Source organism: Dermacentor andersoni, chromosome 11 (assembly GCF_023375885.2).
Source record: "Dermacentor andersoni chromosome 11, qqDerAnde1_hic_scaffold, whole genome shotgun sequence".
Taxonomy (NCBI): Eukaryota; Metazoa; Arthropoda; class Arachnida; order Ixodida; family Ixodidae; genus Dermacentor; species Dermacentor andersoni.
The window spans coordinates 101,316,677-101,341,300 of record NC_092824.1 but is presented as its reverse complement, the minus strand read 5'-3'; the positions used below and the strand labels follow the sequence as shown (position 1 = coordinate 101,341,300).

The following is a 24,624-nucleotide window of genomic DNA, read 5'->3' as shown; positions in this document are numbered from 1 at the left end:
AAGGCTTGCCACCAAGTCGTCGCTGCCCAGAGCACGCCGAGTCGAAGCGCGTTGCTTGCGTAACTCATCATAACTTTGGCATAGGCTGACGACTTCGGACACAGTGCGCGGATTCCTGGCTAGAAGCATCTGGAAAGCGCCGTCATCGATGCCCTTCAGTATATGGTGAATTCGCTCAGCTTCGGGCATTGCCGCGTTGACTCGTTTACACAGGTCCACGACGTCTTCAATGTAGCTCGTGAATGTTTCTGCCGTCTGCTGTGCTCGGGCGCGCAAGCGTTGTTCAGCGCGCAGTTTGCGAACAGCGGGTCGGCCGAACACTTCTGTAAAGGTTGTCTTAAAGATGGACCATGTGGGTAAGTCACTTTCGTGGTTGTGAAACCAGAGTTGGGCAACACCAGCCAGATAAAAGATGACGTGGGTTAACTTCGCTGGATCATCCCACTTGTTGTGCGCGCTCACCCGTTCATATGAAGCCAGCCAGTCTTCTACATCTTCGTCGTCTGCACCACTGAAGATCTTGGGGTCGCGTTGTCGTGCAACGCCGGTGCAAGTGACGGACTGTGGCGTCGGCGCCGTTTGGGATGAGCTTTCGGTCATGGCGGGCGATAGCGTTCTTGATCGCAGCTCCAGGGTTACAAGCGACGGGGTTTGAGTCCCAGCACCTCCACCAATTGAGAAGAGGTTTATTGGCGGCTCGTAAGGCAAAAGCGCAGCGACCGGGAACGGCGAGACAGCCCGAAGCACTGTCCAAAAAAGGCGACAGTAATCAACAGCGCGAGCGGAGCCGAGCCGCGCGTTGGCGATGTGTCTGTGCCGCGAGGCGCGTCTTCTTCTTCACATATGCTACAAAACAACAAACGTTTCCTGAAAACATTGGGAGTTCGCCCAAAGTGCAAAGCTACGGAAGCAATACCCGGATTTAGCGGGGAGTTTGAACACCTCGGACGGTGTTCTAATGTTGGTTCGAGTGCCGAACAATGTTGTAACAATGGTAGACCAATGTTAGAACAATGTAGCACACAAGGCAAACTGCGGCTGCGCAAAACCTAATGGCATGCTAGCTTAAAAAAACACATCACAACATTTGCGTGACAAGGAGCGGGGCCATTAGAGTGCTGCTGGTGCCGCTCCTCAATCCGGCACACGGTCAGACCCACGGGGAGCTGTCGGCGCAAGTCAGCGGCCAGCGATATTGCCGGTAACGTCAGCTAGACGTTTACTTTTTCTCACCGCTCAGACCAGTGCACACATGCAGCAGCACAGTTGAAAACGCTTGCGCGCAGGCACTGCGCATGCGCGCAGCGCCCATGCCAGCAGCAGACGGCAGAACATTGTCCGGGCTGTTCGTCCTGGAACATTGTCCGGGACAAACCGATTGAGGATAGTTAAACGCCGCACAGAAGCGCAAGATTTCAGAGAAAGAAAAACGTTTCTCGAAAACGAGGCTCACTCACAGATGATGATTGGCAACGTATTCGAAACCATTATAGTGAAAACAGTTGTGGTTAATATTACACGTCACGCTTTAGTAAATATATTGAAAAGTCAATAAAGAAACAGTGCGTGCAACTAGAACCTCTCGAAATGTAATATTCATCTATCTGTTAGAAGCGAGATCAGCTATCCCGTACATACGGGGAATGAATAAGGCGCCTTAATTGTTATAGAGATAGTATTCCACAAGGCCAAATCGCTAATTATTCAGTTTACCGTAGTTATTCCGAGTTTTTAGTAAAAGATAATTGTTGTCATAAGCCAATCTAGTAGCGTTATTTAAAGGATTAAGTCCGCTGAAAACGTACCTAACTCGTTAGAATATGATTGCTAAAGAGTACTGTTATTAGCACGCAAAAGCGTGCTAATAACAATGCTTGATGTTATCAAAGCAACAATAAGTGCTGGCTTGATATTAGCAAAACACTTTAATCTTAACTTCTCACTTTTACATGCCCTAAATTGGCATAATGAAGATTTATCATTCTTCATGGACTAAATAATTACGCTCCTTATTTAGTTTTTTAGTAATAAGCTGCTTTCGTTCTGTTATTTAGGTGTGAGGCATGCTCGGTCAATTTAGGTTGCAATTGATCATGACCTCTAGGAATGTGCAAGAACCAACCACTGAAATGGCGTGGCAGTTATGTTTGACTAACGTTTTGCATGACTGAAGGTTAAGACTGAACAATAAATCAGACACCTTAGTGAAGCCATTGAAAAACGCTCGAGACAACTTCGAGGCTGAATCGCATATTTTTTTTACTAAAAATGCATTTCTCAATAACGTTACAATATGTTGATAAAATTGTAATAGATCATTAGCTTTAGATGATCGTTCTCTGGCGTCTCTTTAAAGCATGGTAAAATTATGGCTTTCCTTTCGTTGCTGAGAAAGGCACCCACTTGCCAGTATTTGTAACTTGTTTTTAACCAATAATTATTCTTTATACGTTATACTTTGTTTACTTACTTAGCAATAATTATTATAGAACGGCTTTTACCTTGTCAGGCCCTGAAATTGTTAACTCGCTGTTTTTTTGAGAATAATATGCTGAAGCGCACTTTACGACACCAATAGCGACAACAAAATAAGAAAAAAAATGCCTTCCACTCTGATCATTTCTGTTCATTCACCACTAGCACAGTCATCTCTTAGTTTTGTTTCTTTGTATTTTTATTGAACCACCCTGTAGCCCCATTTCGATGGAGAAAAATAAGTGCCCATACCATCGACAACCATACATACATAAGAGTGGATAAAAGTTTCAATGAATTGTCAACGCAGCGAATATTCGAAAACTCCGATCCAACGAACCTCACCAAGCTACTTACATACCTGGACTCGGAGGCAATGCTACACCCTTTGGGTTGTATCTCTGCCACACAACAATAATCGTCATCTGCCTTGCTTGCGTTTCGTTTCTTGAAAACGCCGCGCCCGCTACTTTCCTGTCGGGAATGCTATGTCATGCTGATAACGCGCATGCCGTTCGTTACTGGAATATACCTGGCTCGCTGCATTAAATAAAGGAAATGCGGAAGAGACAGATGACTATAATTGTTGTGTGACAAAAGGGTGCAATTTTGCTTAAGAGTGTATAGCAAAACTGTCGGCACGAACCATTGAAACTAGCAAGATCACAATTACGCAAAAGGCGTGACAAAAGTCATGACAAGTACGTGACGTCTAGTGCTGTCAAATGCGCATATACGACAGTGGTTAAGAAATCTCTGAAAGCTTCCTCAATCAGAAGTAGAAATTTGAGGCAAATACAGTTCTCATCAAGTGAGAATGTCAATGGCATTTTCGTCAATGAACTTCTGGCTCCAATGCAGCAAAGCTAAGGCAGGTTTACAAAGCTTCAAAAAAATTATGTCACCAAAGAGCGCATGCTTTCATCCATTAAAACGACGAAGCACACACAAATCTCGCGCATATTTTTGCCTAAATCTAACTATTATTGTGAAGTTAAAAATAGGAAATTAAGACGTGCAATGAATAAAAGAGCGATACGTGTACCATGCTACCGTAAAATTGATTGTGAATACTTCATCAACAATTTTTGCACCTTCGAACTACATTTTCCTTTCACGAATAGTGCTACGTTTCAGACAATGCTCTTCGTGATAGAAGTGGTACACTACATTTTGTCGCGGGTGACATATAATTCGACTGCGCCATTGTGTGCTGTGTGTGTTGTTTGTTTTAAAGTCTGTTACCAGGAATTCTTACGCCCAGGGATGCATCAAAGCTGGCATTTAGTAATGAGTAAATAATAGTGTTGACATAAGCTCAAACAAAGTCTCTCTAAATATTTTTCGAAATACTTTACGAAATTGCGCTGTGTTTTTTTTGTTTTGTTTTTGGCGGTCTACCACTTATATTTACATTCACTACTTAGTATGGTGTGCGCTGTTACCTTGTATCTGTAAAACATTTTAACTTCGTAACATTCTCACTAGCTTTGTAAAGTTAGAGTTTTCCTTAACAGTCAGAACGTGATTATCGCTATGTGTGCAGTGTTTCCTTCGGGGATTCTTCAAGGCCTCTTCTATAAATATGGACTTCCGCGGTGAGTCGCTGAATGCGGGAAATGCTACCCACTTGAATAGGCAATTTGAATTACTCTAAATGTGGTTAGCCTAATCTGGTTTGAAAGTGTACGAGCTTATCTTTCTTTCAAAACACAGCATATCGTTATTGCCACATTTCGGTAAACCCAATTGTGCATCATGCGGTGAAATAATGCTTCATTTTTCTGACAGTGATGTAACCCCTACTGCATTGCTCGAGGACGGCCACATTCTCCATGCAGCGTGATCTTCCAGACGTCACTTGCGAAAAGAAATACGATATTATAATTTCCAGTTACTATAAAATAGCCAATGTGTTCTTCTGATGGTTGCGCCGGTCGCGCAGTTGAAAATTCATGCAGGAGTTGAAAATTCATACAACTCGAAGCAATCTCATGCGTATGAGTTATCGCTGCTTCAAAGGCCCTCACATATTCAGTTGGAAATTTTGTTACTTTTGATTAAGCAAGCTGAGAGTGTAAACTTTTATTCTTAATTGGTTCATAAGTACATGGGTTTCAGCAGCACTCTAGAAGCTTGAGAGTAGTTGTTTCCAAGAGTCGCTAGAACATCATTTACATATAAGGATCACAAGTTTCATCTAGCGAGCAGTGAACCAATTCAAATGAAAGCAGAATTGCATTTTTCATGCATGCCAATGCAGAAGGCACGAGGTTATAGTTTGTTTCAATCTACCCGAAATTTCATCGTTTACTGTGGGACCAATTCCACGAGAAAACACTCCTTGCTTCTGGAAGTACTGAAATCAGATTTCTCAACGATGCTTAGCGACATGTGGCACCCCCTCAACTAATGCATCTCACCAGCAACTCATGATAAAAAGTGAACGCTCATCGGAGGAAAAAAAGTAGGTAAACGTTCTCACAATTCAACGTAAACTCCAGCTTGTAAATCGATGTTCGCTGATGAAATAAGTATACCTATATTCGCAAGCAATTGCGTGCTTCCTTATTTAGTTTTTCTGATAGTGGCACAAAATATATCCCCCTGAGACGCCAAGGCCAGCTAAGGATCATGATCACTTTTCAAGTCAGAAGCAAGACCGTTCACGTTACGCGTAAAATGCACATGTGCAGTCGACCGGTTCTTTAGCAGTAGCGCGCGAACCGACCTGATCAGCAAGAACTTGATCTCTTGCTGGTCTCTCTTGCTCTTGCTGATTGCGTCACTTGACCACCGTAAGGTGGCGTTCAATGGCTGGCCATTCTACACACGCGCGGTAGTGTTAAAAAATAGGACGTGGGCGTTTGCACATGGTATATCACTCAGCACGCCGCATAGTCAAACATCCAGGGGAACTTCCCACAACATCTAATTCAAAAAGTTGTTAATTGCAGAGCCATTGGTTCAAATATCAAGAAAAACCAAGGTTTCAATGCTAATAGCAGCTGTTAACGCCAAGTGTTATGTAACGAACACGGAAATTTCCTTTTTGAAGCAGCACGATTGATTGCTGAAAGCAGCATGTCTATTTAAGTGGTGAAAGTAACAATCTCCTAATTTTTGCTGCAATAAAAGTAGCTTTTATTCGTTTAAACACACGAATGAACGTGTAGCATCCTGTTTGATTATATAAAACGTGGATACTACATCTGATATTTTCGTGTCATCGGGCGAATTGTAAACACACATAATGTGTGTTTCGTTTTTCTTGTGATGCAACGATCTAGAAGAGATTAGCGCCAATGTTTACAAAAACAGAGCTAGAATACTGTAAAACCACTTTCGTACACTTTCCCTTGCAACTGATTTCATATCGGAGATAAATATTTACGCGATCACTTACCAGTAATTTCGCTAAAAGATTAAAAGTGACGTCGCAATAAATGCGCAAAAGGTAGCAGGAGGGTGCAATTCTTGTGCCATTTTAACGATGACTTTCAAATTCAAATTGCCGAGTGATGTCAAGTATTATATTTCACGCTAATCTTGTACATAGTGACCACTTCGTATTCCATAAACAAAAATAGGAATGAGTTGCTCAAAAACTGTATTTTAGCTTTCACCACAACTATATCCTTTACGACAGTTCCTTCAACTTCGGAGCTATTGGCACGGTGGTTGGCCACGAAATGACGCATGGCTTTGACGACACAGGTAAGTCTGAGTAAGCTGTAGGCACTGCACAACGTTTTCTGTGGTACAGAAAGTGAAAATTAATTGATACTATCGTATTAAACAAAAAATATCAAACGCATGCGTTCACACCAGCCAGTTGTTTCGTATATGGTAAAAATTTGAGCAGGCCATAAACACACAATGAAGACCAATTAGAAAAACGTACGGACTCGTTCCAACTTATTACAAATACCCAAAAAGTAGTATTTTACTGCCTTCACGATATCTTCCTGCTTCGCCTTACATTTCACCCGGCTGTACAGCTGTTCACAAACTCTGCCCGTAAGACATCCTTATTAATTGATGGTGGCTGTCGTCCGGCGCTCAAGCCCTCTTGCTGACTATGCGAATTTATTTAAATTCATGCTTGATATACTGCTGCTTCACAGAAGCATACTTCGCACACACATGCTTATGCACAATAACACATTTTTCACAGCCTAAGCTGTTACGGACTCATTCCAATAGCCTATTCGGTCGGCGATGTTGCAAGCCGCAGCTACCGCCAAGAATAAGAAAAAATTATACCCAGCTCCCGCCAGGATCAAACTCGGGCCCTCGGCGTGGAAATCAACTATTCTACCACTGCGCCAGGTCCGCGCTTGCTGACTGCTGCGGAAACATGTCCTATACACGCGTTCTAGCGTGCGAGGAGTCACTCGATGTGAGAGGCGCCCCGCGTAGCGTCGAAACATGCGCACTTTGCGTTGCAGTTGCACATTATTGTGCCAGGTGGCACACCATGTAGCAATTGCATAGACAACGGTACAAGGTAGGCAGAGAAGTTTTGAGGAAGAAAAAGAAGATTAAGGAGTTGTATACAAAACTGCTAGAATGAAAAAAAAACATGCATAGCGTACCTGAATAAATTGAGCAGGCTAGGTCGCCAACCTGTTTCAAAGAGACGCCAGTAAATTATTAGCATATCGTGCTACTTGTCACATGATGATGATGATGATTCTGATGATGATATACTGGCATCCCCTTCGAAATGGGTTGGTGAAAAAGGCCTTGCGGAAGGTGAGATGCGCGCCACGTAGCTTCAATACATGCAAACTTTGCAAGTGCTCTGTAACTTACCAGGTGTCCCGCTGCTGCAGTAGCAAATCCTAGAACTACGCGCGTGGTTGCAACCAGGCAACGTCGGGCTGAGCACACTGCTAGGCACAGAGCGGCGTGCTTTCTGCACAGCCACAGCTCGCCGTCGACGCCGGGCAGACAGTTCAGTTCCTTCTCGTGAAAACGACGCAAAGACACTTCGCCGCGAAGACCCTCTATAGTGCGTGGTGCCGAAAATGGAGTCCTTATTCAGCCACTCCTCCAGCTTACGCTCCGACTGAACTGCGTGTGGCACGCAAGTCTGTTACATTTTTTTCGGGACCGCATTAGCAGAGGTTCATCATATTCCGGAAATAAATGTCAGAAAATAAATGTCAATTACAATAACAAAGCAGATAAGAACAGCGCATTGTTGACTTTCTGCGTTGTCTCTCATGGCAACGTTTACAGTAAGCGGAATGCCACCGATAACACACATTCACCTATCATTACTTTGTTTTCGTTTAAGTGATGTAACTTCGATAAAACTTGAAGGTTGGCGTCTGGCAAAGGTGCTCGAGTGCGACAAGGGAGCTGTGACACTACGGGTGGCACACCACCTCCTCTTTTGCCGGAAGCACGAGGGGCGTGCATTTGCGCGCGAGCATTCGCTTGAGAAACATATTCCTTGTGAACAACGGCGTCATGGCTGACGTCTATACGGGCCGTCGCATGGTCTGTGTAAGCATAGACTGCGGCATTATAAGAGTGAGCCTCACAAGTCTGCGGAGAAAGCCAATGCATTTTATGCGAGAGTGGCCTTCCAGGTGCATGCAGTGGAGTAATGTATTACGCGAATCTTCATGACAGCAGTATCTAAAACTCGCATATGTTTTCTTTTTACTCTAAAATGTTCCCACCTTCTAAGGGTGCTGACTAGTCCTATAGATAACACCATTGTCCACAAGGGGACAGTGTGAAATTACTGCCCAGCGTTACGTAACTGCCGACATTGGTTGACGTTTAACAACATCATGACGCAACTTTCGCTCTTAATAGGAAGTCAGTACGATGGAGAAGGTGCCCTCAAACTGTGGTGGACAAACAAAACTCGCGCTGAGTTCATGAAAAGAGCTGAATGTATGCAGTATGAATACGGGAATATCACCGACAAGGAAGCAAACATGACGGTGAGAATTTTCGAACCATTTTTACTCACGAAGGAGTGTCGGTGCAAAGCAGTAAAGTTGTTATGACGTATAACGCCTCCTATTACAACAGTGGATTTTTATTTGAAGCTAATGATTAAGCAAAACAATACTTTCTGTATGTTTATACAGTTTGCAACTCGGTAGAAATCGAACAACATGGCGATGTTTTGCGCCCGTTCAAGGTTCAAAGCACACGGCGTAATTAGGGAAACACTTAGATGCAAGCTGCAGGTATGTGTGCGGTGATCGTAGGATTATGGCATATAGCAAATGAAGATTTTGCTTCCTTCACAGTACGGTTTAACGTTGTCACCTTTGCTTCTTGCGAGACGAAGGTATTGTTTTCTCTAGTTTTTGGTATCTTCACCTTGTTTAAAGAAACGTGACTTGCAAATTTATTCCTACTCGAAAAGTCAAAGTCATGTATCTATTACGAAGCATCGATGCGAAAGCTGGGGATCGAACATGTGCAAAAACTCTTGCGCCGTGTTGCTCGGTTGTCGATTGCAGTAAACATTTGCAGATGCGCACCAACAATCAAGGTCCGAGAAGACAAGAAAGAAAATTTATTACTTTAGTTCCGGTTGCCAGGTTTCTGTAGGTGACGTTTTACAGTAGTACAAAAGTGGAGGAATAGGACTTTCTCATCCACCTGTATACTGTGCTGTTTCTAGCTTGTTACAGCTGTGTCAGTTTTACTAATCCGTCCTCGGTTCTGGTTATTAAGCCTACAAGGCAGTCTTCTAAAGGCACAGCATTCGTCTTTGTGGCAGCATCGTCGAAATAACTGTAATGTAGCCTTTTCGTCGGGTTAACTGTAGGCCCGGAGCTTTGACAAGCGCCGGGAATTGCCACTTTTCTTAGTATTCTCGCAAACACTTTGGAATTGCTTCATATGACATCGGCAGAGGACATCATAAGACTCGAGGTGAGTCGGCCTGCACAATGCACGTCAGTTATCTGCTTTCCCACAATTAGAATAAAACCATTCAATCTGGCGGGTAGCATTACATTCAGGAAAGTTCTCCCCAAGGCCGATCACCAGATTTCTTGAGTACCTGCTCACATCATTAAGACAATAGAAATAACTCCGTCTGGACTATATTCAAATCCAATTTGGTCTGTGCAATGCATGACGTTCAGTTTATTTTCACGAATTAGAAGTGCAGAAACTTGGGCACGTTTTGTTTTGTCATCTCACTGTTGTCTCCGTGCCTCTCTGCACAACTATGTTTCCTACAAAATAACTCCATTTTATGTGCCACGCCTGATAAACACTGGAAGAGCTGTGTGCCAGTCCTCTCCTCATTCAGCTTTACGTCAACTGTGCCCGTCAGACTCACTGTAATGAGCCTTATCGACGCCTCTCCCATGTACACATATTGCTAGGGCCTCCCGACGCCTTGAGTTTCATATTATAGACAGCAGCTGCGATCTATGTTTAAGAGCTACATAACACCTCATTAAACGTTTCGCCGCACAATGAAGACGGATGTCATTCGTCAATGGGCCCGCAATTTTGTGTCATATGCCAGCATTCTAAAATGAGACGCAGCACAAGATCCCCACTTCGTTATTTTCTACCAATCGGTTGGCACTGTCATCAAGTGACATTGACGTCGTTGACCCTTTTCCCGTGTCTCCCGATTGCACAGGCATGCTCACTATATGGACAATGGGTTTACGCACTGGCCTCAAGCTCTCTCACATGCGGCCATCGATGCTGAGTCTAGCTGAAGTCTTCGTCTCCACCTGGACCTCATGTTACGGCCGTCGTGGCACCGCCAGAACTGTACAGGACACCAATTTTAGTGCATATTATTCGTAACAGTACTTTATAATCATCGTCTTAGAACTAAACAGTGTGAAATCACAGTTTATCAACTACCAGGGAAAGCATGATCGAGAGCCGGGCCTCGCTGGAAGGCTTATTTCACCTTAATACATCTATAGCGAGAACAGTCAACTACCACAGGGATTCCATGCTCAGTGGCTGCATTTCCGTTCACCTACAGCTTCTGCGCCCATTACTACAACTACGGTATCTCCAGCGTAGCCTGGTCTGTATACAGTTACCCGACTGGTGCCGCAACCCCGCTCTTCCTACAGCAACATTTTCTTACACTCCAACCTCGCGACGCCAACGCACGCTTTCCTCTGACTTGACAGTTCCCTCTCCCTCCCGCTTCCTCCAACCCCGTTGACAGAGACAGAACTCCGGCGGCAGAAGAAAGGCGTGGCACTCGCCTTCCACGTTGGCGCTCGCTCTGCTGGAAGCAACACACATGACAAATCGGCCCATATATATATACTTACGAATACCACCGCTATAGAAGGGCCAGCTGTAATGGTCTCTATGGAATGACGCATTGGAAAGAAAACAGTTAGCTAAATATCCCAAGTGCCACAAGTATGTGCCCACAAGCGCATCATTCCTGTACTTGAGCGAAAAGCTTTCTAGGAACGTTTGAATATTCACTGCACTGACAATTATTGTACGTGGTTTATCTATGTTCTGGCTTTTCTATCGCTTAATGCTTGAATGAAGTGCTGTTAAAGTTCCTCATTCATTCCAGCTCAATGCCAAAAGCACTGTAGGCGAGGACATTGCCGACAATGGTGGACTGCGTTTGGCTTTCGAGGTGAGCTGCACTGATTTTTTGGCGTCTTTCTGGCGTGAAATGCACTAGCAAACAAGATTCGGTCAAATGTAGAAGCAACTGAAGTGGAGTAAAGCCATTAATGGCCGTAGTCCCGGAACCATGTTCTTAGAACTAAAATAAACGCCAGAACAAAGCAAGAACACTTCAACATATTTTCCCTTTCTCCTGTGCTCTTCTCTGTCGGGCTTGTTCTTTCTTTATCGCTTCCATAGAAAGAGGCGTGTACCCTGTTCTAAGAATGAAGGCCTCATGTTTGGCAATGAACTAATGGTGTCTCAAATGAACAGGTGTCTCGAAGGGACACCTGTATATGTCACTTAAGAAAAACAAAAAAAAACGTTATTAAAAATTTGGTTATCACTTCTGACTAACGCGCCACCAAAGTAGAAGGCAGCGCCGGAAGGGCAGCCGTTCTTTTCTCAGTCTCACTCGGGAGGAGTTTTGCGACATCTATCAGTGACTCTGCACTGGTTGTCTACCTAAACGTGAGAAAAAGGACAAGCTACTGCAAAGCTGAAAGCAAAGCAAGACTTCTTTTCGACAGCTCCCCCAGGAAATCATACTTTACAGTTTTGTGCCAACACAAAAGCGATCACTACCAACATAAACGTTGGTAGTGAACAATTTCCATCCATTACGCTTATCGTGTACCGTCTTACTTATCGATAAGTATTTTAGACATTCCCATGCGGCATTTTTATACGCGTATGCTGAAACTCTCAGTCCAAGTTATTCCTGCTTCACAGGCCTATCAAACACTTCTAAAAGAGGAGTACAAGAACATTGACACTCGGCTAAAAAGTCTGGAACATATCTCTGGAAATCAGCTGTTTTTCATCGCTAACGGAATGGTACGTCCCGCTCCAGCGATTTTTGTGATGAGCAGCGTTAACCATTGAATACTGAATAACTTTATTGTCCTGCTCCTCCGCAGATATCGTGCAGCAAAAGCCGTCCTGAGCACCTTAAGCTCATGATTCAGTACGACCAGCACAGCCCTGATCCGTACAGGTACCTCAACGCGCTTATACTTTCTTTCGTTGTACAAAAAAAAAAAAGCGCAGCAAATGAGTAACACTTTGCGAAATTGGGCCGGAAATGCCAGTTTGACAGAATGCAGTGGGTTTCCCCTTTATTCTATTTTAATGCGATTAGCATTTTTCTGCATCAAGTTCATGTACGTTTCCACATATCTTTTGCATATCTGTCGGGTTAGGCCCGTAACCGTTTTTCCAGTGACTAAGGTTACTAGGTAGTTTATGGTCTAATGGGCAGGGTACTGCGCTGTTGTGCTAGTTCGAAACCAACGGTCGGACGAACTTGGGTCCTTTGGTGTGTGCCTCTCTTCAACGAACCCGTTTGACGCCGACTTGGGTCTCCCCTGCTGGGCAGAATCAAACCCGCGTTACATTTATCCAGGCTCGTCTCTTCTGAATATTTATTCTCACATGCGCCACGCACGAACACTTCGTGGTGGCACCGCTAGATGGCGGTAAGTGTTAAGAGAACTACGAGACAGGAACCGGGTTGCACGCACGCTTATTACGTGACGTGTCCCTGCGGTGACTACACGGTGTGTCGCTACATCAATTCGGACCGCAATTTGCCAGTCTCCTGCATTTGTGACACTTTCGTAATACCTTCAAATTACTGTTATTTTTTAAGAGAGTGTGTATCCGACAACTCATAAATTTACACGGCGGTATTCATAACAAAGGTATTCGTTTCAAACACGCCATATTCTTCTAAGATCAGAAGATGCCTTAAGAAGGCAGTGAGATTTCGAATTGATTCTTTTTACCGAACGTCATGTAACTAACGGGAATCACCAATTTTTTATACGCAACACATAGTTGCGGAAGGCAGCGTTTTATGTACGTAAAATAAATAGCCGTTTCTCAGCCAGCATTCATTCTCGCCAAAACCGCTTTTCTTTGCTTAAATACACATTAGGAAGGTAACATTTCTCGCTGTACAGGTTGGCCTATTCGAGCTGCATCCCGAATTCACATAACTCACGGTATTCGAAACGTACGCCATGGTTGCTTTAGGTCGTCCATGATGACACAACGTTCTGGATAAATCTGGCGGCAATCTTCGCCAATGCTAACGGCAAGCATATGCGCAGAGCACCATCATGTACAGCTTCGCATGCGTCCTACTTCATATCCGCGATGAATATTCTGCGTAATCGTTTCAGTGTTAATTGTGAATAGCATAGATATCAATGTCAACGGGTAGCGCGAGAGTATAGGCGCAGTTGTGAGCGCGATCACCGCCGTCGCATGTGCGTTGTCATCGTTCTGTCAGCTGCGGCACCTCGTTGCTTTTACGCGAAATGCGTCACATGCTGAGCCAATATCCCAGAAATGTAGTCATTTTCACACCTTTTTCCACTGCATTATAGCGTTCCCAAAGCTTTCATACAGCTACTGCTGCAACCAGTTGCCGCGTTCTATACGGTTTGAAATCCGATCAGGGCCCTAATTTTTGAATTCTGCAGTTCTGGCGAAACAACTTAGAAGAAACGCATCAGTGACCGTTCGTTAGTTGAGAAACAGAGGAAATTAGAACCACGTCAGTAAATTCAGAGGGAAGACCGAACAGTTTTCTGATGGCACGAAAAACTTGAATATATGGAAGATGGCAGACTGCTTCTCCGAAATAATAAAAAGAAAACGAACGACTACGTCGAAGTCGGATATGTCTGCTCTTGCACGACTCTCATGATTTCCGAAGAAAATTAGTGAGGTGGTGCTTTTTCCTTGCTTCAACTATGTTGCATGCATCAAATATACATGTAATATAGAATATTCTGGTGCGAAGAAAAATTTCTTTTATTGCCCAGGCTTTATGAACCAACCACCAGCAATTGTATGTAGCAGTCAATGTATATAGCAGCGTATTCGTACTTACATTCACAAACTCACAAAATGAAATAAACGACCATTGCGGTTGGCGGGAACCAACTGGGGTGCTTGAAGGGCACAAAATGAGAGAAGGGCGGGATACCGGTCAACTATTTCGTCCCATCGACAGAAACAACAAATACGCTTCAAATATACTTTCATGCGTGCTAACAAACATCGCATTTTTCTCTCCTTTAGAGTCAACGTGCCAATGTTGAATATGAAAGCCTTCTCCGATACCTTCAACTGCCCAGCTACCTCTGCGATGAACCCAAAACATCGCTGCGATTTGTGGTGAAGCTTGGTCCCACACCATTTGAAGGCATGTCTACAATGTTCCGAGACGTTGACCTGTCCATAGCGAGTTACAAGGCCCGCTGCACCATCAGACACAAAGTTATAATAAAAAAAGAACTAAGCTATTTGATTTCAGCAAATGGGTATTTTTTGTGCGTGAAAACTGCTAACAAAAGCTGGAAAGAAAAGAAAAACAAACATTCAAGAAAAATATTGATCTCTAATCCACTCTGGGAAGGTGGTTGGACAGTGCAGTGGTAAAGAAAAAAAAGTAGAACGATTACTCATTGTGATGTAGCTTAGAATTATTACAATGGCGAGATTCACTTGCAATTTACCTAGTTAATAACCTAAGTCGCTTCAACAGCTTGCAACTTGGCTTGCGCCGCTATTTCGTGCAGCTACAAAGAGTGGTCGACCGAACAGACAAATGCATTTAACCACACTTCCGCCGCAGCGCTTATGCACGCTGCTCTTCAGGAGCCTTCACTATACGCGGCCTTCCAATAGTACTGTCACAACACAAATAAATTGCTTGGCGGGTCCTTCTTTTACATACGAAAGTGTAGTTACGTCCCTCCCTGCTTCGTATGCTGCAGTTGCCGCTTCCCAGCGACCGCAGCTTATGCAGACGCAATGTTTACCGGGAAACGCTTGCGACAAACGCTATGCACGAAGACCAGCTTTCAGGTTCTTTTTTTTTTGTTCCCCCGCCTCGTCAGCGCCACCGCCGGCGTCGGTGGGATTAGATGGGACATAACTGGGAAGTGGTCGCTCCCAACGGATTTCTAAGGAACGGGCCACTTCAGGTACGGCATTAGTGTACTCGACACTGTGCTGAAGTCTATGGAGGTGTATGCGTTACGTGCCACGCTATGGTACGTTGGCTCTTTCTTATTAAGTATACATGCTCCTGAGGAAAAAGAAAGCTTTCAATTAGGCTACCTCTTGCATCGCAATGAGAGTATCCCCACAAAATGTTATGTGCGTTTATATCTCCGACGACTATGTATGGCGCCGGAAGCCCATGTATGTATCTCGAAATTCGGTTTTAGTAAGTTAATAACTAGGAGGGATGCATACAAAGCTGATAGTGACTAGCTTGTCAAACAACAACCCTCGGACATCAACTGCCTCTAGGGGCGTACGAGGTTTGAAGTTCTTTGTTACCATGTTACTATACCAGTCCCTTACTACTCCGAATACGTAATTAGTGTACTCGATACTGTGCTTAAGCCTATGGAGCAAGATGTGTTACGTGCAACGCTGTAATGCGTTGGCTCTTTCTTAGATGCGCCTGAAAAACACAGGCAATTTTCTATTAGGCGTCCTCCCGCATCCCTAGAGATCCCCCACAGTAGGGTGTGAGAGTTTACATCACCAGCGACGATATATGGCGGAGTAATCTCATCGATGAAGCTTTGAAACTGTGTCTTAGAAAGTTGATCAAAAGGGGGGATATAAAACGAACTGATCATGCCTACCTTATTGAAGAGTACTGCTTGGACAGCAACTGCCTCAAGAGAAGTAAGTACAGAGATGTAATTGCTGACAGGAAAAACCTTTATCGACTATTGTAGCGACACCGCCTAACGAGGCGGAAGCGTTGTCGCGATCTCTTTACAAAAAAAAAAGCATATTATCTCGAAAAGCTTGTATTTCATGGCTTCCGATGCGTCTCCTGGACACACAGCACCCTCGAACTATGTTTGCGAAGAAGCCCTTTAACATCATCGAGGTTCAGAAGAATACCCCTGATGTTCCACTGCACTATTTGCTTCTCCATTCTAAAATATTTTTGTTATGTGTCTTAAGGGAATCAAATTAGGTTACAGAACCTTTGTCGAGCCCTGTGATGCGGCATTTTCCTTTTTCGGAGCGATCGCGAGGCCCTGCCGGTCCTTTTGGCCGTGGTGGCACTGTCTGATTGGGAGATGTGTCCATCACCTCCTGCGGGGCGGTCGACACCCGCTCTTTTGAGCGGTTTGTTTGATGAGAGGGCTTCTTCTCAAAGGACGATGCCCTTGAGAACCCCGGTCCGGAGGTCGATGGACTTTCTTTTGTTCTGGGATGGTGGAGCAGAGCTAGCCGCGGCCAGCGTGGGGGCGGATGGTGTCACTACCGGCTCATGGTGCGTGGGCCGGACAGCCGCCGGAGGCCGTTGTGACGTCACCCCCTGAAGCGTCACTTCGACAAAGCTCATCTTCGGCAGGATAGACACCTGCCTTCGTGCCTCCTTCAATGATATATTCTCTTTAACTGTGATTGTTATGATCTCTTTTTCCTTTTTCCATGATGGGCAGGACCAAGAGTGCGCGGCGTGCTGCCAATCCCAATTCATACAGTGTGGAGCACATTCGCAAGATTCGAACGGATGTTACTGGGCTCATTTAGCACAAGTTTGCCGACCTCGGCAGTTCTGAGAACTGTGGCCAACCCTCTGGCGTTTGAAGCAGCGGAGGAGATTCGGGGTACAAGGCCCGACTCGGATGTTTACATAGCTTGTCTCGACAATCTCCAGAAGCACACTTGAGCCGAATATTAGAATTAGATTCTTGGTTTAAATCACCTTTAGCATCATGCTTCATCTTAATTCATTACACATTTATTACATTCTGGTCACTTCATCCCTGCAAAAGTTCAGTCTCGCATCGCTCGATCAGATCATTATCAGAAACAACCCCACGAGTGGTATTCATAGTATGGTGAGCGGTGACACTCACTGGAATGTGGCCGAAAGACACAAAAATAGATATCTTTTCAGTTTGCTTTTTTATTGCGGAGTTCAACAAAAAGATCACCGCTTACCCAACTTGGAAACTTTAAAACGTGGGCCAAAAGCTTCCGCCAAGAATATCGCAGCGAGGAAAGGAGAGATGATTCTCGCTGACGTTTCTGTTTTCTCGGAACGTCTTACGTGATACCTTGGGAAAGTATGAACTTGGCGGCTAACAAACTTGAAGACTTCTCCAGTGTGCTCTTGTTTCTGAGGATGATCAGACAATGGAAGGAAAGAACTTTCCATAAGTATAGATAAAATTTTCGGCCTCAGCGCCAGCCACCCACCATAGAGCCCAACAAGGGGACGCTGCAAAACCTGGAGAAGACAGGCCCCACATACACCAACTGTACGCTACTACTATAACCAAATGTGAGTAACCAAGTGTGGCTACGTGCAACAAGCTTTTGTTTCCCGGCAAATCGGAAGTAAAAAGAAATAAGGAGAGGACAGCAAATACTGGAAATGAAAGACGATGACTAAAATTGGAGAAGAGGACAGGAAAAGGCATCTGCCGATTTCCCCCGGGTGAGCCAGCCCGAGCGTGCCGTCTACGTGATGCCAAGGCCAAAAGGGTGTGTTGCGTCAGCCAAGGGGCCTTAAAGGTCCGAATACTCTGCATCGGCTCAACGCCATGGATCCCCTTTTCCCCGGACACGGGTGTGTCACACACGGTTGAACGCGGGAGGGTCCAACCTTCGCATGCTCAGGTACGTGGTGTCGCAACACACCAAACGCCTGCTAACGCAGACGCCCCTGCGGGAGGGGGGAGCAGGGGTGTTGCACTGGGCGGCGGCAGTTTATGGCGCTTCCGCGCAGCCTCTATCTTGAAAGCGATCTGCGATGGAGGCAGAGTCTAGATGCGACGACGGCTGATAGCTTCGTGTGCGCTTTGTGCTGGCCGCGTAGTTCTCGCTGTAGCATGAAAGTGAATCCGCCCGCTGATGTTGCAGCGCTTCGTGACTCCGGCGTTTTGATAGCGAGTTTCCGTGGTCATAGAGACATATGTGTTCATGTTTGGATGTGCGTGCATTACAGCATGTTTGTTAATTTATTTAGTAAGCGAAAATTTACAGGTTTAAACGGTCGACAAATCTACTATCGTTAATGCGCCAATGTCACGGACGGACATTAAGCACATCTACCTTGCGTATTTTTAAGCACTATCAATAGTTTGATACGAAGCGAAGTTTGCCAAGTCATTTCACCAGGAGTGGCAAGGCGTGAGTGCCCACCGGAAAGCGTGCGTGTGGTCTCACCTTTAGCTTCGCGTGGCTCGACGCTAGTTGAGTATTCAAAAGTAGCCGAAATTATCACGATCGGACGGCTACGAAACCGGTAAGCAGAGTGGCCAAAGTTTAGTTCTTACGCGGTGGCCGCTGCCGAGCGTGAGCAGACGACAGTCGACTTCATCAAGTACGTAATTATTATCGAATTTTGAAAGCAGATATCGCTTACTTAAGCCGGTTAAACTGCGTCAACAAATATACACAACAACAGTAGGAAGACGTGCACTTATCCATGCACTCTTCTTGATTTATATTAGCCATTTCATTGCCCAATAGCAGCCGTGTATAGTTACCTGCTATATTACCAAATAGAGAGTGTAGAAAAAAGTGAGGAGCAGGCTCCTGTTGAAAATAAAGCGTTTGAGAGAAATGCGACTTAGCGCTCTGCTTGCGACATCCATGTATCGTGCACGGCTGCAAACTTTGCCTAAGATGTTCACAGCAGCGTATGCTATCCGCGGACTGTGTTTTTTCATTACGCCCGAGAGATGGTTCAAGATGGCTTTAATACAAATCTTGACAAGTTGATCAAGTCAGCAGAGTGTTACTTATGACGGCAGCAACGCCTACTATGATTAAAAGTATCAATTTGTTTGCATCAGTTTGCGTGAAACTTAAGCACGACGTGCTGAATATGAGGAGGCGACCGCTTCTCTCGAGGAAGTAACTACTGTGTAAGTAGACGCCGTTTAATGGTAGATTTTTGAACACAGTCATTCCATGAGTGAAAAGCCAAGTAGAACACACAGATATTTGCAACTGCTTAAAACAATGTTTTCCGTCCCTTCGCATTCCAATTCCTTCATCAACTAATCCTACAGAAAACCCACAACATATACTTTGCAATCTATACATGACCCCGAACATGAAAGCAAAAGACATCCTGCGCCATGATATAGGGCACTGGTACGCCGCAAACATCGCATGACTCATTGCTTTATTGAATCTTTATTATTCCATTTACTTCGTTGGCAGCGATAGGCCAAGGAGTCATCCCTTTCCGAGAAGTGCTTTTATGCAATCCATCATTGCAGGGGAGAGCAGAGTAGCAGATAACAGCTGGGTTTCCTGCTTCACCTTTTCAAAAGCTGGACACGGATTTTCCTATAGGTAGCAGCAAGTGCGTCACCATGGTTGTTCACACGCGTTTGACCTACATTACTGTGCTGGGCACGAAACGCTTACACGGATCTCTTCAGTGACAAGTGCGGCACCTTGACGCTCTCAAGCAGCAAAAGAAGTTGCATGAAGCTGAACATTTTGATCGAACTACCTGCCTGGTTTGGTGAACGGCCTATGTCCCCTATAGTATGAGAAAACTCGCCACGGTAACCTAAAGGTTATTACCATGCAATGCGGAGCGGGAGGTCCCCAGTTTAATGATGGTCGCCCCAATTCACTGGGGGGCGAAATGCAAAAGCCGTTGCATACTTAAGTGTAGAAGCACATAAACAACCCCAGATGGCCGGAATTAATCAGGAGTCCCACACTGCAACATTCATCATAATCACATCGCGGTTGTCACGTAACTTTTTTTGAGTTTCCTCAAGAGTTAAAGGCAGTTTACTATAAGGCTACACCCACCGTGGTTGCTTAGTGGCTTTGGCATTACGCTGCTAAGCAAGAGGTCGCGAGATCCAATCCCGGTTGCAGCGGCGACATTTAGATGAGGGTGAAATGCAAAAAAATGCCTGAGTACCGTGCATTGGGTGCGCGTTAAAAAACTACTAGCTTTTTGGCACGTAAAACCCCAGAAGTAATTTTTTCTATAAGACTACACCTGCTTCCTATCCATCTCTTCCTAAGAGCTAAAATCAAGGAGGAAGGAACCATCGATAACATTCCAGAAACTTCTTTTACATGCAGGCGCGTCCTGCGCTGCGCGATAACATTTGTTCGGTGGCCAAACGTGGTCGCCCGAATAAGATAAGTACACGTGTCACTACTATACAGTGAAGTTGTAGGCGCTAAGTAATGACTCCGGCTTGAAAATTAACGTTTTCAATATCGCAGAAATGCTTATTACAGTATTAACATGATTTTTTAATCCGCTGTCCCACCATGTTTACGAGTGGAAGAAAAAAAAGTGGTCTTTCACATTGGCGTATCTTTCTTCTTTTTCTAATAGTGCTCTTCATTTGACTGGAGTCATCAAGGAAGCGCTAGCCATTTCTACGAACTGCAAACTCTTGATTGACGTTTCTTGGAAGGGTGCTCACCCACGAACTCTACGGCTTAATGCCAAGACGCATACAATAATGCTTATATTGCTCCACTGTTTCGAAGCCGGCAGCGAGAAATCACCTTCGAGTTAGGTCGCATGTAACAGTGACACGGCTCTGGAACTCGGCATTACTTAAAACTCTGATAGCACATGGGAACACCCTTACCACTACCACGACAACAGACAACTGGCTCACTCCACTCTTTGAGACGCTTGCGGAGGCGTCTTATCGTTGTATATGGATGAAAGGTGCTACCATAGAGTTCCAAGTAATTACGAAGGACGGTTAAAAGCATCCAGTCTGCAGCAATACATAAATTGGCGCTTCGCACAGTAAGTTCTCTGTGTTTTGTGCTACATAAAAAGCGACTCTCGATTTTTTGCGAGGATAGGGAAAGAATTTCAGCATTTTTGACGCGATTACATGCCAAAAATTATGTTTGCTGACGACAGCTTAATGATCGCTGATTGTTCAAAAGATGGTTACAGTTTCACTAGATGCGGCAACAAACGTGGTTGCATAAGAAAACGGAGGACGAAATGTACTTTTTTTTTGCGACTTCAGCGTAAATTTGGAGCGTCTTTGCACCTGTGCTTCAGGCAGAAAGCACAATGAACGTCGTTGTCTAGTTGCAAGCATAAATTCTGACCGAAAGATTTCAAACATGAAATTAATTTGTCAGTATCTATCTAGGCTAACTCCAAAATCTTACCAATAACTTAAGTGAATCCGCGTGGTGCTTCATAATAAGCATTACTTGTCTCTTGGGCAAGATGTTCATCCCATATCCGCAAGACGGCACACACATTGCTTTTTCCGTTGGGCAGTCGTTTTTCTACAGTTCCTGTCAATAGTTTCTAGTCATAAAATTTATCCTCTTTTATGTAAGCCTTTCATTCGTCTTGTCGAAGAGCCATTCAATTGCGCTTTTACGTTTTACAGCGAAGCTGTATGTGGCTAGCCGATGCGTGTGTCCGTCCGTCTGTCGCCTGTATTCCGAAAACTCCTCCGGCGCAACTCCGGCGCGAAAGAAAGAGAAAGAGACGCGCGCAATTGGCTACGCCAGTAGTGACGTCGTTGCTTTCCGTCGCAGCCAAGCCCGCACGCAACAGGTTTTCTCCGGCTCCGGAATTGGTAGGCCACGCGTCATACGTACGCTCGAGGAGCAGGCAGCTTTCGACCAACAACATCACGAGCAGAACCGGGAACGAGCTCGCCTACGCCACGCCGATGCTGCATCCCGGGCTCAAGAACAGGCTCGTGCACCCGGGCGCAAGCGGCAACTGCGTACTGAGGATCCGGCAGCCTACCAAGCCGTAGTTTAGTGAACCGTTGGGATTAGCCCAGTAAGAAACACCGGGACCACACGTTTAAGCTTCGCTGGGCAACCATCTGCACGGATTTTTTGGGCGGTCATTTTTTTCTTGGGAAATCAGTGACATCAGAGCAGATTAGGTCACCACTGATGGTTCACATTATTGCTGAGATTAAAAACAGGGAATGGAGTTTCGCCGGTTATATGGCGCACAGAACAAATAATCGGTGGTCTATTCGACAAACAGAACGGCTTTCAAGGAAATCAAACTGTAGTGGAAGGTGGCCTCAGAAGAGGGACGGATGACATTAGGAAATTTCTAGATACCGCACAGCAGACGCTCGAAAGACATTCTGCCATTTTACGCACCAGAACAACAATATCATAATGGGTCACTGTGCAGTGGGGTACATCGGATTAATTTTGACCACGTAGCGTTATTTAACGTGCACTAATTGCACAGTACATGGGTGTTTTAGCATTTATCCCCTATCAAAGTGCGTCCGCAGAGGTTGGGATGCGATCCTGCTTCTTCCTTCTTAGCAGCGCTATGCCAAAGCCCCTACGCCATCACCGCCGGCGTACGAGTTCTATTAAATCATATCGAGAAAAAGAGTTAACCGTAGAGAAGACTTAAGGTTTGTCGACAAAAAGCTGATCGCTTGATGGTGGTAATGATGAAGCTGATTGTCGTTATAAAATACTTAACACTTATCGCTTTAATACGGCATTGCTATTGTCTACTGCCTCATCAAGATGGCTCCGCAACTTGTTTAGGTCAACTATTTTAAATAGTGTTTTTCGTGTTTTGCTACTTCATTTCCCATCTTTTTCGATTATGGGACATGATCGTCTCAGACTTCCTTCTTTAACGTTTCCGCCTATCTCCTCCACGTTGAGCAGTAAAGAAAACCATCGTTCTATGCTTCATGTTTTTTCAGCATTTTATATGCGCCTACGGAGTTTCTCCGGAGTTTCGACATATGCTACTACGGAGCTTAAACAGTGAAACGTAGAAAGCATTATGCTTACATACAGCATCTGCTTCAAGCACAGCGCTTCGAGCATTTTGCCTTATAATATGCTCGGCTTCAATCTTTCGACAGAGTGTACAATACATGATCAATAATAACGCAAAAAAATACTAGTTTCGTTGTTTCAAAGTTAATTACTTCGTATTGGAGCGATTTCCAAACTGCCCAAGCACATGTTTCTTGGCACTACAATTCGTCCACGAAACATTATTTTGCTTAAAGAAGAAACACTTTCTTGTAATATTTAATGTGGGATTACCCATTTTGAACGGATTCGTAACATCGTATGATACTCTTTTATTCCCATTACTTCTAGAAGAAGCTATGCAAGTCCAAAATTTTGGACCACTGGGGTTTCTTGCAGCATGGCTATGCTTTGTTGTGTCAAATCCAACGAAAACCACTGAACAGAAAGGCAAGTACCAAAAACTTTTTCTTATCATTCGCATTCGCATGAAGCCGCTAGCGAGAATCCCGCCAGTAATCTCATGTTGCCGGTTACTGAGCGTTAGGTCCCGTTATATGTAAGTAATGGATGTCAATCGAAAAGAAAAACCTTCTGAGTGTAATAGGCAGACGAAGTAAAGAAATAGGATAATTTGCAGGCGTAAAATGAAGTCGACTTGCGCATAAGAGCAATGGCTCAATATTAGTGAGGGAGGTTTTTTTTTTTATTCAGATGGCATCAGCTGGTTGATGGTGGTGATGGTATTTGCTGTGGTCTGTGATCCCTGCACTTCCTAACGACTCAGTGATTGCACTCATACCTCGTTGTACGCACTCTCAGTAGGAAAAATTCTGAATACCAAAAATAGCTGAAAGACGAATAATCTTCATATATATATATATATATATATATATATATATATATATATATATATATATATAGAGAGAGAGAGAGAGAGAGAGAGAGAGAGAGAGAGTTTCCTCGTAACTTTAGCCAAACGTTAAAAATATGGACATGCCACGTAGCTGGACAGGACCAACCTACTGTTGTTTGCCATCACTTGGAGTTACTCAGATTATTTTTTTGCGTTCCACTTCATTACAACAATTGGCTTCAAATTATAATGACATTCTCAAATATTATAATTACATGAAGATTGTCGATGAGAAAATTGTCCAGCAACGTGAACTGCCGATGTAGATTTCTGTTGCTCAATACGTGCTGCATAAAAGTGTTTTTCAGAGCGCGAAAGAAGCCCGCGTATACAAGAAAAGTGCTCCGAGTGGCCAGCCGCGCAGTAATTTTATTTTTCTGTTTCCATTGCTTGCATTCAAATTGCTATCTCTGTTTCTCTCACTTGCTTTCTGACGACTGCTGGTTGCCTATCTACACACCTTCAATTACCCTGTACTTGGTTGCCACCTTGCTTGACCTACTCTAGACTATGGATGGATGGATGCTATGAGCATTTACTTTAAAACGGGGCCATGGGTTGCGCCACAAAGCTCTTATTTTGCCTAATGTCCTACCTCTAATATTGAGGAAACACACTAAAACAAATAATTTACAGCATCAAGCGTTTTGAAAGATTACTAGGAACTCTCTTCTTTTACGGCTCTGTTGTTTGTGAACTTCCTATTTTTCTGTCACCAAACTTCCAATCACCTCTTACAAATCTCTATTGCGGAGAAGTTCACTTTCCCC

The 24,624-nt window shown here is 44.4% G+C and overlaps 2 protein-coding genes across 3 annotated transcripts in view; both read left to right on the top strand.

The window, feature by feature from the left end:
* LOC126539163 (neprilysin-1-like) overlaps window positions 1-14,461 on the top strand; it is a 45,008-nt gene extending 30,547 nt beyond the window's left edge. Inside the window, exons 15-21 of the mRNA XM_055075227.2 lie at window positions 4,022-4,073; window positions 6,125-6,192; window positions 8,311-8,441; window positions 11,039-11,104; window positions 11,872-11,976; window positions 12,060-12,136; window positions 14,233-14,461. Of these exons, the coding sequence (XP_054931202.1) occupies window positions 4,022-4,073; window positions 6,125-6,192; window positions 8,311-8,441; window positions 11,039-11,104; window positions 11,872-11,976; window positions 12,060-12,136; window positions 14,233-14,332 (599 nt within the window). The 3' untranslated portion in view covers window positions 14,333-14,461. The remainder of the gene's footprint in view (window positions 1-4,021; window positions 4,074-6,124; window positions 6,193-8,310; window positions 8,442-11,038; window positions 11,105-11,871; window positions 11,977-12,059; window positions 12,137-14,232) is intronic.
* A 6,226-nt stretch (window positions 14,462-20,687) lies between these two features.
* The window catches only part of LOC126539161 (neprilysin-1-like), a 38,432-nt gene continuing 34,495 nt past the window's right edge, over window positions 20,688-24,624 (top strand). Inside the window, exons 1-2 of one of the 2 annotated variants that reach the window (XM_050185909.3) lie at window positions 20,688-20,956; window positions 23,293-23,388. In XM_050185909.3, the coding sequence (XP_050041866.1) occupies window positions 23,298-23,388 (91 nt within the window). In that variant the 5' untranslated portion in view covers window positions 20,688-20,956; window positions 23,293-23,297. Of the gene's footprint in view, window positions 20,957-23,289; window positions 23,389-24,624 lie in introns of both variants that reach the window. The other variant, XM_050185908.3, reaches the window with a different exon arrangement.